The sequence below is a fragment of the Dryobates pubescens genome, chromosome Z (genome assembly GCF_014839835.1).
Source record: "Dryobates pubescens isolate bDryPub1 chromosome Z, bDryPub1.pri, whole genome shotgun sequence".
NCBI lineage: Eukaryota > Metazoa > Chordata > Aves > Piciformes > Picidae > Dryobates > Dryobates pubescens.
This window is the reverse complement of record NC_071657.1, coordinates 93707289-93724806: the sequence shown is the minus strand read 5'-3', so window position 1 is coordinate 93724806 and position 17518 is coordinate 93707289. Positions and strand designations below refer to the sequence as shown.

The 17518-nt window shown below is 41.1% G+C and overlaps 1 protein-coding gene across 1 annotated transcript in view; it reads left to right on the top strand.

The window, feature by feature from the left end:
- FGF10 (fibroblast growth factor 10) overlaps positions 1–15972 on the top strand; it is a 74120-nt gene extending 58148 nt beyond the window's left edge. Inside the window, exons 4-5 of the mRNA XM_054178792.1 lie at positions 4568–4671; positions 13718–15972. Of these exons, the coding sequence (XP_054034767.1) occupies positions 4568–4671; positions 13718–13915 (302 nt within the window). The 3' untranslated portion in view covers positions 13916–15972. The remainder of the gene's footprint in view (positions 1–4567; positions 4672–13717) is intronic.
- Positions 15973–17518: the final 1546 nt, after the last annotated feature.

Here is a 17518-nt window from a genome sequence, read left to right as displayed (position 1 = left end):
CTCTTCAATGTATTCAGCAATAACCAGGGAAAGGAGATAGTGTACCCTCAGCAAATTTGCTGATGACATAGAGGATGGCTGTTGCACCAGAAGGCTATGCTGCACTCCAGTATATTCTGAACAGGCTGAAGGGTTAGAAAGAGAGTAACCTTACAAAGTTCAACAAGGTGTGGATGGTTGAAATTTCCACCACCACCCACCAACATTAACTTTGCCAGACCAGCTCAGGTGGAAGTAAATGAAAGCTATATTTACAGGCAAAACTACACTCTACAATGGAATGCAATGAATCTGTACCATATATACAGTATTTACAATATTTATTGGTATTTACAATTAATAAATAGCACAAGAGTCCCCCTGGTCAGAGACCAGGGGAAGTTTGTAGCTTCTCCTCTTCTGCCTCCCACCACCTCCTGTCCAAAGAAGGGAGAAAGAAGCAGAGAAAGTTGCTGTTAGACTTAACCAGAACAATGCAGCCAAGTAAAAGCAGAAGCAAGTTAGTATCTCTTCAGAGCAATGAAGAGAGAAGAAAAGAGACAAGAAGAAGTTGTTTTGGTACAACCAGTCTCATGGTGGACATCTCTCCAATGGAATTGTTCAGAATTATCTTTATTTTCCTTTTCACATGCAATAGTGATTTATTTATATTTTATTACTTTTCTGCTCAAGATCTGTGAAAAATTTTAAAGGCATAGCCTAAAGGTCATGTTAACAGTACAGGTTAGGGGATGACCTATTGGAAAGCAGCTCTGTGGAAGAGATGGATGCCCTAGTGAGCCAGCTATATGCTGTTGTGGTCAAGAAGGCCAATGGCATCCTGGGGTGCATCAAGAAGAGTGTGGCCATCAGGTTTAGGGAGGTTCTTCTCCCTCTCTACTCTGCCCAGGAGTCCTGTGTCCAGATGGACAGGGAATTGCTTGAGAAAGTGCAGTAAAGGGCTGTGAAGATGATTAGTGGACTAGATATCTCTTATGAGGAAAGGCTGAGGGACAGGGTATTTTTGGTCTAGAGAAGAGAAGACTGAGGGGATCTTATCAATGCTTACAAAAACTTACTTACAGGATGGTTGTCCAGAGGATAGGGTCAGTCTATTTTCAGTGATGCCTCATGACAGGATGAGAAGTAATGGGCACCACCTTGAATATAGGAAGTTCCATCTAAACAGGAAGAGGATCTTCTTTACTTTGAGAGTGGTAGAATACTGGAATAGGCTCCCCAAATAGATGGTGGCATATCCATCTTTAGACTTTTTCAAAACCCACCTGGGCATAATCCTGTGCTGGCTGTAGGTGAACTTAGTCTGGCTGTGGTGTGGACTAGATGACCTCCAGATGTTCCTTCCAACCCCTATCATTCTGTGATCCTGTGATCATTGGTGATGTGATCAAGCTGGTAATAGCTCCAAAGAGTTCAGCTACAAATGGCTCTGGTTAAATAGCAAAATTAGTTGTAATCAGGCTAGTTACCTTGGATATAATGTAAATTGTCTTGATCACCTCCTTTCAGCTGCCCCACTGGAGACATTATGGACTATGATATTGCAAGCAAACTTTACCAGAAAATACTACTATATTTTAATGGATTATATAAATACTTCTGTTGCTTTAACTTAGGTACTATACTGAAAATCAGTATATCTCCATCATTGAATTGCAAGCACTGAAAATTAGTTAATTTAGTGCAAGTTTCTAATTTAAGTACTGTTCCCCTTCAGCTGCAAGTGTAATAGTCACCTGGAATGGTCTAATAATGTTGTTATAAGAATATGATAAAATATAACTCAGTTTAATCCATCTCTACATAGACAGTAAAAATGGCACATGTTATACCAGTATCTTTCCTGGGTTTTGCTAGTTTTGTTACTACACTTGCTAGAAATGGACCCAGTCTAGTTTTACTAGTGCCATGCTTTGGGTTACTGCAGTTAATTTCTGTAGAAAGAATTGACTAAATTCTTCTCATCACTTGTTGGCATGAAAAATACAAAAACCCCACATGTTACTCATGTAAAAAGAGGTGGGCATTGTAGCAGTGTTCACACCACATGCTTGCTCTGTGGTAGATTGTCGTCCACATAACTTAGGGCACGCTCCTTAACTATGTATGACTTTGAGCCCAAATGCTTTAGGGCATGTCCCATAGGAGAGAAATACTAAAGATTGCTTCTCTGCATTATTTCTCTTAATCTTACATACAGAACATGGTATATGGCTCATTTGCAACAGCAGACAGGTTAGCCTTTAAAGTAGATAGTGGGTCTTAACTAACTCTTCCCTCACATTTTCTGGGTCTTCCTAGATTACAGAAATCCCCTAAATTACAGATCCTCTCATTTCCACCTAAGCACCTTGTGCTAAATTGCAAGCTAAAATTACATACAAGTAACAGAAGCTGTGTTTAGAACTTTCATTTAAATAACCAGCTATATCTTCTCTACTTGGCAGAAACCAGTCAGCTCAAAATATGAGAGGGACCTTTGCTGCTGATAGTTTGGATAACACTGATGACAGACTGAGCTTATTTGTGGAACTGTTATTTTTATCCCCAGAAACATAGCAAACTGACAGTGTCGTATGTAATTGTTCATTCTCTGTTTGTTTCAAATCTGTGTTTCAAGCCTAAGAGGCAATTAGTGAAAAACAGTTTTCACACAGCTGTAGGAAGTTCACTGGATATTCAGATTTTCCATAGCATAGGTGAAGTTTTCTTAGTCTACAACTCCATCCTTAGCACTAAAGCATTTTCATGATGCAATTAAGAATCTTACAATATAAATCTCAGAGAAAAAGGCTTTATCAGGGATGTGATTTTTGATATTACATTTGTGTCTGTCAACATTTATGTGTTAATTTTGATACAAATATTTGAAATAATCCTCTGCTTGCAGCTCTTTATAGGTTTGGACAAGAAATCTCTTTTTAAAAATGCAGTATTTCTGGTTTAATAGGGTCCATTTTCTGAAAAGGTTTATTAGATTCTAGACCTACTCATGTGTTTCTCACTGAAGCATTTCCCATATGCAAAGACTACAGACCTGTAACTAGGCCAGACTAATGCTTCTTGTTAAGTAAACACAAAGACTGTGATAACTGAACTGTAATTTGCATATCTTTATATCAAAATTTATGTAGTTTATAAAGTATAGGATTTTGTATATATTTTAGAAATGCATCCCCAGGATATGCTACCTCTCCTTTCTTAACAATGAAAGATCTTTCCTGCTAAATGGTCTAGATAGATGTTCTCTCTTTCACCTGCATAAACTATGTCATCAGTTTACTTTCCAATAATAATCAGCTATTAATTTTTCATGCTTCATTCACAGCCACTGCCCAGCAAACACCAAGGCCTCTATCTACTTGTAATCACAGAACAACACCCTTACTCCTGAGTTGCATAGAGCAGTTCAGAGTGGCTTTTGCACTGTATACAGAACAACCTTAAAAAATAAAAATTACAGTGACATTTAAAAAAAAAAAATTTACAGTGATCCTTCTTTCTTCCTCTGCAAGCTAGAGACTGGTTCCACAGTCCAAACAGAGTGCATTGGGTTTTCAGGGACAGAAAACTAACATTCCCAGAAAAAATACTGGATACCAAGTTACACTACTTGCATCAGTTATCTCATATTTGGTTATCAAAAGTTTTTTAAGTAAATGGAAAAATATACCCTGATCTTGTAATTTCCCACACTGGCAGACATTAATAACAACTGAGTTAGATGAGCTGTTCTGACTAATGCTACTTTAGTATTAGAATTGTTGGGAGTCAGGTATACCATCTGGATAAGCCACTTAGAAGTTTGTTTGTTGGAGCTGCATTTGTCCTGTATTAAGACTCAATACCAAAACAACACAGCCATCCAGTTACACTAGCAATAGCTGAAAAGGGATCTCTAAAGTCATTGTGTAAGCTGTAGTAACTTCTGCTACTCCCAAATCAGAATGCTCATACACCAAAAATACAGAGGTGAAAAAAGCCTCAAGCCATCCAGTATCCAAGAAATAGTTTCTTTTAATGAAAAAAAACCCCAATATTTATTATAAACAGTACACAACGTTTCAGATATCCGAATCACAAAGATAACGTGACTGTTAAGGTTAGTCTTACTATATCCCAAAATGTCAACATGCTTGCTTGTAGTGAATTTATCAGCTCAGTGCGGCCAAGAGATTTAGTTAATGTGTTGCAAGGAATAGTTTACCACTGGTTTTGAAGACTGGGGTAAATGTAACATCCTATGGACACATGATACAGATTTAATTTGATTCTGTGGTTCAGATGTCTCTTCTCACAAATTTTAGTAAAATCTGTAGTAAGAAGAATGGAACTGCTTCAGTATTTATGGGGTTTAAAATGCGAAGGTTAGCAAAAGAAACATACTAATTGAAACAATATTTTTTTCTATTCTTGCAATGGTTCTGATAATTATTTTGCTAAAGTTTGTTGGTCAGTTGGTTCTAAGTATTAGAAGTTTAGTATTTTTCAGGTTTCTTGTATTTTCTGTAGTGAGAAAATCCTCTAAAGAAGTGTTTAAACAGCTCAATTTTTGTTTTTTTTTTAGGCATACTGGAGATAACATCTGTAGAAATCGGAGTTGTGGCAGTTAAGTCCATTAAGAGCAACTACTATTTAGCCATGAACAGGAAAGGAAAAGTCTACGGTTCTGTAAGTACTTTTAAACTTCCATAATGGATTGCAATAGGCAGCATAGTTGCCTCTCTTACCTACTGAAAATCCTACTTCTCTGTGTTCCGTAAGACTTGCTCTCGATACCCTTTACCATCTTTATTGCCATTCCCTGCACACGGTCCAGCAACTCAATATCATTATTGTAGTGGGGGCCCAAAAACTAAACACGCTATTTGGGGTGCAGCCACACCAGTGCCAAGTACAGGGGCACAATTATTTTGCTACATATGCTGGCTACCTTGCTCTTGATACATGCTGTTGGCCTTCTTGGCCATCTGAGCACACTGCTAGCTCATTTTCAGCTGGCTGTCAACCAGCACTCCCAGGTCCTTTGCTTCTGGTCAGTCTTCCAGTCACTCTGCCACAAGCCTGACCTCAGAATGAGCTTGATATGACCCAAGTGCAGAACCTGCTGCCTGGCTTTGCTAAACCTCACAGCTCATTGATCCAGCCTGTGCGAATCCTTCTGCAGGGCCTTCCTACCCTCAAGCAGATCAACACATCCATCCAGCATAGTGTCATCTGCAAACTTACTGATGGAGCACTCAATTCCGTTTTCCAGATTTGATAAAGATATTAAAGAGAACTGGCTGCAGTACTGATCCCTGGGAAACAGCACTAGTGACTGGCTGCCAACTGGATTTAACTCCATTTACCACCACGCTTTGAGCCCAACTATCTAGCCAGTTCTTAATTCAGCAAATCATCCACCCACCCAAGCCATGAGCAGCCACATTCTCCAGGAGGATGCTGTGGGAAATGGTGTCAAAGACCTAAGTCCAGATAAACAATATCCACAGCCTTTCCTTCAACCACTAAATGGGTCATCTTGTCACAGAAGGAGATCAGGTTCATTAAGCAGGAACTCCCCTTCATGAGCCCATGCACCCTGGGCCTGATCACCAGGTTGCCTGGCACATGCTGCATAATAGAATACATAGAATAGAATACATAGAATAAACCAGGTTGGAAGAGACCTTCAAGATCATCGCGTCCAACCCATCAACCAATCCAACACCCCCCAAGCAACTAACCCACGGCACCAAGCACCCTGTCAAGTCTTCTCCTAAAAACCTCCAGTGACGGCGACTCCACCACCTCCCCAGGCAGCCCATTCCAATGTGCAATCACTCTTTCTGTATAGAACTTTTTTCTAACATCCAGCCTGAATCTCCCCTGGCGCAGCCTGAGACTGTGCCCTCTTGTTCTGGTACTGCTTGCCTGGGAGAAGAGACCAACATCCGTCTGTCTACAACCTCCCTTCAGGTAGTTGTAGAGAGTAATAAGGTCACCCCTGAGTCTCCTCTTCTCCAGGCTAAGCAACCCCAGCTCCCTCAGCCTCTCCTCGTAGGGCTTATGTTCCAAACCCCTCACCAACTTTGTTGCTCTTCTCTGGACTCGTTCCAGCAAGTCAACCTCCTTCCTAAACTGAGGGGCCCAGAACTGGACACAGTACTCGAGGTGCAGCCTAACCAGTGCAGTGTACAGGGGCAGAATGACCTCCCTGCTCCTGCTGGCCACACTGTTCCTGATGCAGGCCAGGATGCCATTGGCCCTCTTAGCTGCCTGGGCACACTGCAGGCTCATGTTCAGTCTACCGTCGACCAGCACCCCCAGGTCCCTCTCAGCCTGACTGCTCTCCAGCCACTCTGACCCCAGCCTGTAGCTCTACATGGGGTTGCTGTGGCCAATGTGCAGAACCCGGCACTTGGATGTGTTAAATCTCATGCCGTTGGACTCTGCCCATCTGCCCAGCCTGTCGAGGTCCCTCTGCAGAGCCTCTCTACCCTCCAGCAGATCAACTCCTGCCCCCAGCTTGGTGTCGTCAGCAAATTTACTGATGATGGACTCGATGCCCTCGTCCAGATCATCAATAAAGATGTTAAAGAGCATGGGGCCCAGCACTGATCCCTGGGGCACACCACTGGTGACTGGCTGCCAGCTGGATGTGGCACCATTCACCACCACTCTCTGGGCTCGGCCCTCCAGCCAGTTCCTAACCCATCGCAGTGTGCTCCCATCCAAGCCATGGGCTGACAGCTTGGCCAGGAGTTTGCTATGGGGAACGGTGTCAAAGGCCTTGCTGAGGTCCAGGTAGACTACATCCACAGGCCTCCCCACATCCACCAGGCGGGTCACCTGATCATAGAAGGAGATCAGGTTGGTCAGGCAGGACCTGCCCTTCCTAAACCCATGCTGGCTGGGCCTGATCCCTTGGCCATCCTCTAAGTGTTGTGTGATTGCACTCAGGATGACCTGCTCCATAATCTTTCCTGGCACTGAGGTCAGGCTGACAGGCCTGTAATTCCCTGGCTCATCCAACCGGCCCTTCTTGTGGATGGGTACCACGTTGGCCAGCTTCCAGTCATCTGGGATCTCTCCAGTGAGCCAGGACTGATGAAAAATAAAGGAGAGTGGTTTGGCCAGCTCATCTGCCAGCTCTCTCAGCACCCTAGGATGGATCCCATCTGGTCCCATGGACTTGTGGGGGTCCAAGCTGCTGAGGAGAGCTCCTATCACTTGCTCATGGAACACAGGGAAACCATGCAGCTCCCTGGCTCCCTCTGCCAGTTCTGCAGGCCAGCTGTCTGGTAGACGTTCTTTCCAGCTAGTAAAAACTGAGGTAAAGAAGGTGTTAAGTACCTCTGCCTTTTCCTCATCCTGTGTTACAACATTTCCTTCCATGTCAACCAAGGAGTGGAGGTTGTCCCTGCCCTTCCTCTTGCTATTAATATATTTATAGAAGGACTTTTTGTTGTCCTTCACATCAGAGGCCAGTTTAAGTTCCAAATGTGCTTTTGCCTCCCTAATTTTCCTCCTACATGCCCTAGCAACCTCTTTAAACATCCCATGGGTTGCCTCACCTTTCTTCCAAAGATGATACACCCTCTTTTTTTCCCTTAGTTCTATTAAAAGTTCATCACCCATCCAGGCTGGCTGTCTGCCCCGGCGGCTCCTCTTCCGGCACACTGGCACAGCCTGCTCCTGAGCCTTCATCAGCTCTTTCTTGAAGCAGGTCCAGCCCTCCTGGACCCCTTTATTTTTAAGGGCTTTCTCCCAAGGAACCCTCTGAATTATTTCCTTGAGCAACCTGAAGTCCGCCCTCCGGAAGTCCAGAGTGGAGGTCTTCTTGCTGCCCCTCTTAGTTTGACCAAATACCGAAAATTCTATTATTTCATGGTCACTGGCCCCTAAACACCCTCCGACCACCACATCACCCACCAGCCCTTCCCTGCTGGTGAAGAGGAGGTCAAGCATAGCCTTGCCCCTGGTAGGCTCACGCAGCACCTGGGATAAGAAGCTGTCCTCCATGCAGTCTAAGAACCTCCTAGACTGTCTCCTCTCTGCTGTGTTGAGATCCCAGCAGATGTCAGGCAGGTTGAAGTCGCCCATAAGGACAAGGTCAGGAGATCTTGAGACAGCCTTAAGCTGTCTATAGAATGCTTCGTCGACATCATCCTCCTGGTTGGGTGGTCTATAACAGACTCCAACCAGGATGTCTGCCCTACCGGTCTTCCCTCTAATTCTTGCCCACAAGCATTCAACCTGATTGTCCCTAATCTCTAGCTCAATGGCATCTAGTGCCTCCCTGATGTACATGGCCACCCCTCCACCCCTTCTTCCTTGTCTATCTCTCCTGAAAAGCCTGTAGCCATCAATTGCAGCACTCCAGTCATGTGAGCTATCCCACCACGTCTCTGTGATGGCAACTACGTCATAACTTTCCTGCTGCAACAAGGCTTCCAGCTCCTCTTGTTTGTTTCCCATGCTTCGTGCATTAGTGTACATGCACCTCAGCTGGGCTGCTGGTTTGGCCTCTGACCCTAGCTTACTGCCCCCAGACTCTTGCCTGAGGGGACTAGTTTCAGCCCCTCCCCCCTTCAAAACTAGTTTAAAGCCCTGTCGATGAGAGCTGCCAGTTCCCTCCCCAGAATCTTTTTACCTTTGGGGGACAGGCCATTCTCATATACTGTGACCTTTCCCCTTCTTTGGGACAGATGTACTCCATCTGTTGCCAGGTGGCCTGGTGCAGTAGAAATTTTACCAAGATCAAAAAACCCAAAATTCTTTTGTCTGCACCAGCCTCTAAGCCACTTGTTGATTATGGCTGCTGTCCTGTTCCTTGTGGTATTCCCTCCTGCAACTAAGGGTATTGAGGAAAAAATTATTTGAGCACCTGTCCCCTCAACCAGATCTCCCAGGGCCCTGAAATCATTTTTGATAGCCCTGGGAGTTCTGACTACAACATCATCATTCCCTATCTGCATAAGTAGCAAAGGATAATAGTCAGAAGGCTGTACCAGCCTGGGTAGCCTTCTGGTAACATCATTAATTTGGGCTCCAGGGAGACAACAGAGTTCCCTATGAGATGGGTCTGGCCGACAAATGGGGCCCTCCTTTCCCCTCAGAAGTGAATCGCCAATAACAATTACCCTCCTCTTTTTTTTGAGGGAGCAGGTCCTGATGCCAGGGGAGGGTTGTTTAACCTTAGGCTGTTTTGCCTTAGGCCGTTTAACCTTAGGTTGTTTACCCTTAGGCTCTTTAGCCTCAGGGAGAACCCCAGATGGTGTGTCCTCTGGTAACAGGACCACCTCACCCTCGATCTCCAGTGCCCCATACCTGTTTTTCAAGAGCAGCGGGGAAGGTGTGGGAAGTCAAGATGACCTGCTCCATGACCTTCCCCAGCACTGAGGTCAGACTGAAAGGTCTGTAATTCCCTGGGTTCTCCTTCTGGCCCTTCCTGTAGATGAGCATCACATTTGCCAGTCTCTAGTCAGCTGGGACCTCCCCAGTTAGGCAGTTCTCAGCCACTCAATTTAAGAAGGACATCGAGACACTTGAACGTGTCCAGAGAAGGGCAACGGCTGGTGAGAGGTCTCAAGAACAAACCCTATGAGGAGAGGCTGAGGGAGCTGGTGTTGCTTAGCCTGGAGGAGGCTTAGGGGAGACCTTATTGCTCTCTACAACTACCTGAAAGGAGGTTGTAGGCACAAGGGGGTTGGTCTCATCTCCCAGGCAACCAGCAGCAGAACAAGAGGACAAAGTCTCAAGCTGTGCCAGGGGAAGTTTAGGCTCGAGTTGAGGAGAAAGTTCTTCACAGAAAGAGTGATTTGCCATTGGAATGGACTGCCCAGGGAAGTGGTGGAGTCACCATCCCTGGAGGTGTTCAAAAAAGGATTGGACGTGGCACTTGAAGCCATGGTTTAGTTAGTCATGAAGTGTTGGGTGATAGGTTGGACTTGATGATCTCTGAGGTCTTTTCCAACCTTATTGATTCTATGATTCTGTGACTGCTGGTAAATGATGGAAAGTGGCTTGGGGTGCACTTCCATCAGCTCTTTCAGCACACTTGGATGTATTCTTTTGGGCCCCATAGACATATGTATGTGTAAGTGGTGCAGCAGGTCACTAATCATCTCCTCTTGGATTGTGGGGGCTTCATTCTGCTTCCCATCCCTATCCTTCAGTTCAGGGATCTGGGTATCCAGTAAACAGCTGGTCTTACTACTAAAGATTGAGGCAAAGAAGGTGCTGAATACATCCACATTTTTTCCCTCCTTCACCACTATGTTCCACTCTGCATCCAACAAAGGGCAGATATTCTCCTTAATCCTCCTTTTGTTGCTAATGTATTTATAAAATTATTTCCTTTTCTATTTAACAGTTGAAATCAAATTAATATCTAGTTGTGTGTTGGCCCTTTTAATTTTCTTCCTGCACAGTCTCACAACAATTTTGCAGTCCTGTTGAGTTGAGTTGAGTGCCCTGCCTCTTTTTCCAACAACCATAGGTTCTCCTTTTCTCCCTAAACTGCAACCAGATTTCTTTATTCATCCAGGCCAACTTTCTTCCCAGCCAGTTTGTCTTGGGGAGTGTCTGCTCCTGTGCCTTTAAGACTTCTCTCTTGAATAGTGTTCAGCTTTCCTGGACTCCTCAGCCCTTCCTGGACTCCCTTCCAAGCAGCTCTGTTGACCAGTCTCTGAAACAGGCCAAAGTCTTCCCACTGGAAATCCAAGGGGGCAGTTCTGCTGAGCCATCTCTGTATGTTTGCAGCAACAGGGCCTCAACCACATCCCTGCAGCAACCTGTTCCTGTATTTTACAACTCTCATTGTGAAGAACTTCCTCCTTATGTCCAAACTAAATATACCTTGCTCCAGTTTAAAACCATTGTCCCTCATCCTATCACTACAAGCCCTTCTAAGAGTCCTTCCCCATCCTTCCAGTGGGTCCCCTTCATATACTGATCATCTTTGTGGCCCTTCTCTGAACCCACTGCAGCAGGTGTACGTTCCTCTTGTGTTGGGCATCCCAGAGCTGGACACAGAACTCCATGAGAGATCTCATCAGAGCAGAGTAGAGAGGCAGAATCACCTCTCTCAATCTGCTGGCCACACTTCTTCTGATACATCCCAGGATGCAAGAAGCCTTCTGGGCTGCAAGAGCACATTGCAGTCTCATGTCAAGCTTCTCAACCATGGTCCATCCCAAATGCTCATGATAAGCCTTCCTACCCAAGTTGTTAGCCATAGCTGGTATGATGAGAGGCCACTCCAACCCTAATTTGTAGTGTATTAGAAATAGTGTTGTCAGGAGGATATGAATGTGGAAAGCCTTTTTTAAAATTCCAGCTGAGATAATTTTTCAATATTCACATCATAAAATCGCAATATAATGACTTATCAAAACTCATTCCATAATACTTGAGAGATTTCAGGAATGATTCTGTTATTATTTTTCCATCCTCCTATGACTTGCAGTTAAGACTCATATTACTACAGTGTGGCAGCTTGCAGATGAATATGAAAACCAGAACCAATAAAAATTTTAAAAACACTCTTAAGCATGTGCACAATAGACATTGATGCAGGGTTATGTTGAAATTTGTTTGAAATGAGGAAAGCAGTCCTAGGCTAAAATTCATGTTCCTGCCAATAAGACTTCTTAACCACATCACAACAGCACCTGTTCTCTATTATCTAAGAATAGAGGTAAAAGTTTGGATTTGAGTACAATTCTGCATCTGGGAAAACAAGTTAAATAAGACTGTTTCTATGTTTATCAAATACTTTTCCATTTGACTGACTTTGGTTAGAATGAGGAAGCAAAAGAAAATTCACTATTTGGTTCCTTTATAAAATGAGCTGCTGGCAGACAGGAGAAGTTAGTGTGGTTTAGAGCTGTGGTTGATGATTATCTGTCTTCTTACTACCATAATGCCACTCAATAGTCTGTATGTGTCATTTTGTAGAGTCTTCTCTTCATAGTGACTTTCCCACCAATCACTGTTCAACTAACTACCAACCCCAATCCCAGTCAGAGATCATTTGGGGAGCCAAACTGAGTTTCAGTATGAAGAATTCTGTTGGGTAAACATAAGCATGTGTTCTATGGTTTCAGCAGCAACTACATAAAACAATTCTTGACCTGAAAATTCTTACTGTATCTAAGTACTGAACATCAACTGGTTTAAGAATTCTCATTCAAATTAATAGGAATGGAAAAATATTTTAAAATGTTTTATTATGTAATTTTTATTAACATGAATACTTTCTGTATCATTATTGGCTGGATATCTAGGAAGATAAAATATCCCTGAAGTTTGTATCTGTACCAAGAAAATCATTTTACTATTCAGACGTATTTCTTTTCATAGACACACTGAAAATACCACATGTAGTTGGTATATCATGCTTTGGTATTCTGGCATGTTTCTGCCTTAGTTGTGAATTAACATCTTATTTTCCAAAATACAGAAAAAACAAATTGTATTTTTCGGTTGCAAGATGTGCATGTTGTAAATGTCAGATTTTCAAAAGCCTTCTAAATGGAACTTAAGTAACTTGATAAAACTACAGGGGTTTATATGTGAGAGTTACTTGTTTGAAAAATCAAAACATTCTTGGCTTCACTATGGACAAAAAGATCTGTGCAGAAATGCATGTAAAATTACAGGGAAAAAAAGCCTTCCCCTACATGATTCTACATGCTTGTATTTTTCATTCTTTCTACCAAACTGTAAACTGCTTCTCCTTTAAAAAGAGAATTTTATTTAGTCGATAAGATACAGAATCATACATTGGGGTTTTTTTTAGGCTAAGCCACACTTCAGGTCAGCAAAGTAAATAGGCCTTATATCCATTGTAACAGCCACATAACAGTGACTAGCATGCATCCTAAAATCCCCTTTTACATGGACACAGTATTGTATCTTACTTTAATTAAGAAGTATGCCTATGCCATGAATGTTTATTTAACATATGGTATCAATAATCAAGGTTATAATCAAGGCTTAGCCTGGAGAAGAGGAGACTCAGGGGTGACCTTATTACTCTCTACAACTACCTGAAGGGAGGTTGTAGACAGACGGATGTTGGTCTCTTCTCCCAGGCGGCCAGTACCAGGACAAGAGGACACAGTCTCAGGCTGCGCCAGGGGAGGTTCAGGCTAGATGTTAGGAAAAAGTTCTATACAGAGAGAGTGATGGCCCATTGGAATGGGCTGCCTGGGGAGGTGGTGGAGTCACCATCATTGGTGGTTTTCAGGAGAAGACTTGATGGGGTGCTTGGTGCCATGGGTTAGTTGTTTAGGTGGTGTTGGATTGGTTGATTGGTTGGACACGATGATCTCGAAGGTCTCTTCCAACCTGGTTTATTCTATGTATTCTATGTATTCTATGTATTCTATATTGGTACCTCATACTTTGAGTACATGACTGAGTCTGATTTACTATTATTCTCATATTCCAACATCAGAGTTTAATTTCAGATGTGAGTGAATTATATCATTTCGATGCTATAATGATGCCCTAAATAACTGATTATGTCTTTCGTTCTTTTCACATTTTGCAGTCTAATGCTTAAATGTTACGGACACAGTGAAGCTCTTCTTTAAATACACTGTCACATACAGAACACTGAAATCTTCCAAACATTTTCAGAAACTATTTACATCCAGTGTGTTGCAACTATGAAGGATTATATTAATTCTAAATTTGTGCATTTGTTTTTCTCTTTTAACAGAAGGAGTTTAACAGTGACTGCAAACTGAAGGAGAGAATAGAAGAAAATGGATATAACACATATGCATCCTTAAATTGGAAGCACAATGGAAGGCAAATGTTTGTGGCCCTGAACGGAAGGGGAGCCACAAAGAGAGGGCAGAAAACACGAAGGAAAAATACTTCAGCTCACTTTCTTCCAATGGTAGTAATGTCATAAATGAATGAACCATTTTATTGATTCAGTTGCACGAAAGGCTCTTATGTCAAGAATATTTGGTAATCTTCTTGAAAAGCAAAGGCAAAGAAATAGTACAGCCATCTGCATGTGTGAAAAGAGAGCAGGGGAAGCCTTTGAAGGTTTTGTACTCATTGCTGGCACATGAAATACTTTTATTTAGTTCGGTGTCATATCTTATAATCAAGATACAAGCTGGATCAAATGGGATGGAAGTTATTGCCAGTGTGAACTTTTTTTTTTTTTTTTAATTTCTGCAACAGAACTTGAGGGACATCAGACAATCTGTTGAATCTGTGCATGGGGATCTATTGAATCCCATGAAGTTTTTCATGGGGATTTCATGGTAAAGTTATTTATGGAATACTAATTCATATCAAAGACCTTAATTGCTTATTCAAGCCTAATGATCCAATGAACAGTTAGACACACAAGTATTTACTGGAAGCACTTGGGTCATATGCACAAATAATGACATTTCTGGAGGAGCCTTGTGGAAGAGTGGATAGGATTAAGGAATCTAAGCAAAGCAATGTAAAACTGTTCTAACAAAACGAAGAGTATGGTTTGCTTGTATGTTCTAAATTCATTTCTTTTTATTTCTCTCTAAGTTATTTATTTAATAGGATGTTAAATATCTTTTTGAAATGTTTTCCTGATTTGCTTCTTTGTTATTTTTCCTTTTTCTGAGTACTTCACACAGGGGCTAATAGGTTAAAATGCCAAGACCTCCATAGTACTCTGAGAATAGGTTTAGACAAGGCTTTAAAGGCAGAATTTAAGGTGTATAATCCATTTTTTTTCCTAAACTTGCTTGCACTTAAGCAAAAAGACCAAACAAGCCGTGCTTGGATTTATGGTATTGGGTGATTTTATATAAGGGATTTTTTTTTTACTTAGCAACACTCAAGAACAAATTTCAATAAATACTTTGTTCAAAGGGTCTCTCTGCTATTTTCAAATTGAGAGAAGGGGTCACATCTGTACTTGGGTGTTAGTGCACTGGTGTGTATTCTCATATGACTTTGGTTGCCATTTGGAACTAAAATTGCATTAGAGTTGCAATCAGTGTGATATTCTGCAGCAAGCTTTGGGCTGGAACCTAGATGTGGACAGACCTGAGGTTGCAAATGTTAGAATTCTACAGTGTGTAATTCCCAAGTGTAAAATTTGGCCTTTGAAAGGTAAATAAAAAGGTAACACAGCCCTGAACTCCTTGTTCAATTTATATACCCATTCAGCACATTCCTCCTTGTTTGTTTGGATCACAGGCATATAGTGGGAGCAATACCTAAGTAAGGACTGAGGGACAAGAGATCCAAAGACATGCGCATGCTTTTATCAGAGATTATTAATCACATGTATATTATATATGAGAGCCAATCAAAGAGCTGTGCTGGTATCCAGCTTTAGCATGCCTTTCATATCCATCATAGTAACTGAAGGCTCAAAATACATAATATCCAGCACATTTTTATGAAGTGTTATTAGTCCCATGGTTTAACTTGAGCGACTGCAATATAATAAAGTTAAGCATAATATGAAGTCTGTTCAGTTAAAGGTACATAAGGTTTGTTTTATGTTTTACTTTACTCTGTAATTTTAGAGAGCTCTGGATAGCTCACCAGTGTAACCATATTGAGATTCATTTTGTTAGAGCAGATAAATAGAAAACAGTACATCAAAGAATTTGTACCACTGTCTTCACATTGTATTCCACTAGATAAATAAATAAGCCTTTGCAGTGTCTTTAGTAAGAAACAAAAGTAGTGTAATATTATTTTGTTCTAAATACTTTAAGGGATAACTACGAGATTATATTGATACTGCAGCTTTATCTTCATTATTTCTTGTTGCAAAAAAGTTTGGTTTATTTTTATTGTTTGGAAGTTGTCTTTTGGTACAAAGGAGAGCCTTGCTTACTGTGTCTTTTTGAGAATGTTTAACCTCTGTAAGGGCTGGTGGTATTGAAATCTTCTATAACTTATTTAAGTCAGTGTTTAACCAGCACTTCAATCTCAATCTGTTATTTAAATATTAACTGTTTAAAAAAAAAAAAAAAAGGTTAAAAAAAAATAGCTTTCCCATAAAATACAAAATTGTCAGATTGTATTTCTGGTCCTTAAATAAAGTCAAATGTTTTAAAGCCAGAAATTCATTGAGAGAGAACACAGCTGGCATTGTATGCCACAATACTTTATCTACAGTTTATTCTTTGCAAATAAGATTTTTTTTAGAAAAAGAAGTGAGAATTTCAAATTTAAAATGCAATTTCAGGTAACCGCAAAACTTAACTACCATGATAAAAGCAAGTCTCTGTTGTTTAAATTTGTAATTGGTAACAGTGGACTACCCACAGTGTACATGCAATGTAAGCCTGGATGAATACAGTATTGGATGACCGCTTACAGAACATTTAGGGTACAAAGCAAGTTATCTTTTGACAGAATTACCTAGATGACTTTGTCAGTGTAAGAATTATTCTTAAATAACATCATAGTAGTCAAAACACCATACTGCTCAGAGGCCAAAACTGGGTAATAGCACTTTTCCAAAGTGAGTCAGGAGCCATTTGTAACATGAGTAGTGGTTTCTGAAAATTAACCAAACCAAACAAAACCTTGAAGGAATCAATGATTTTTGTGCATTTGGTGTGCTGTAATATTTACTGTAGCAGGAGCAAACTGCAGACATTCTATCTAGTGTATCATAAATGCTTAACCTTAGGCTCTGTCTTCTGTCACCCTCAGCATAACAGACTCCTGAGCAAACGGAAAATGGGGATTTGTAAAAGAAAAATGGAAACAAAAATCATTGAGCAACAATGTATAGTATGTTATATTTAAATAAAAATAATAAAATGTGGGGATTAGAGAATAAGAGTACAATAAGAGTATTGTCTGTTTGTTTTATTAACCTAAAATTATGTGTAGCCCTAGAACAAAACAAGGCATCACCTGACAATTTGTAAGTTTCTTGAATTTTTCACGTGTGAGTTAGCTAACACTATACACTAATAACAACCAAATGCTTTATATTCTTCCTGTAAGTATTCAAATACACCTAGCTTATACAGTGTGTGTGGGGGGGGGGGGAACCCAAAACAAAAAACCACAAATAACCAAAACCAAGAACAACCCTCTCCCCAATTAATATGAAAGAATGAAGGCATTTAAGAAGAGGAACATGTGCTCACATTTTTAAAGTAAACTTCAGAAATGGAAAAATAGTTATGTATTATATAAGACTTAAGACATTTCACATTATAAAATTAATTTAGTAAGCTTTAGAAATACAATACCAGTGTATGACCACAGTTTTGTAATTCATGTCCCTGCTGAAACATGGTATCTGTTCACACAATCAGTTGCAACTGCTTCAAGGAGTCATCCTGAAACAAATGCCTGAAGACAGTATCAAGTATCATTATTTGAAGTATCAAGTATCATTATTTACTCTATTAAGTCTGATTGTGGGACAGAGTTCATCCTCCTAATTTCCAATTAAATTGGAGAAAGAAAAGTGCAACAACACAAACACATTTTCTGCTGCAGCTAGTCAGTGTGTGATTACTGATTGTATTTT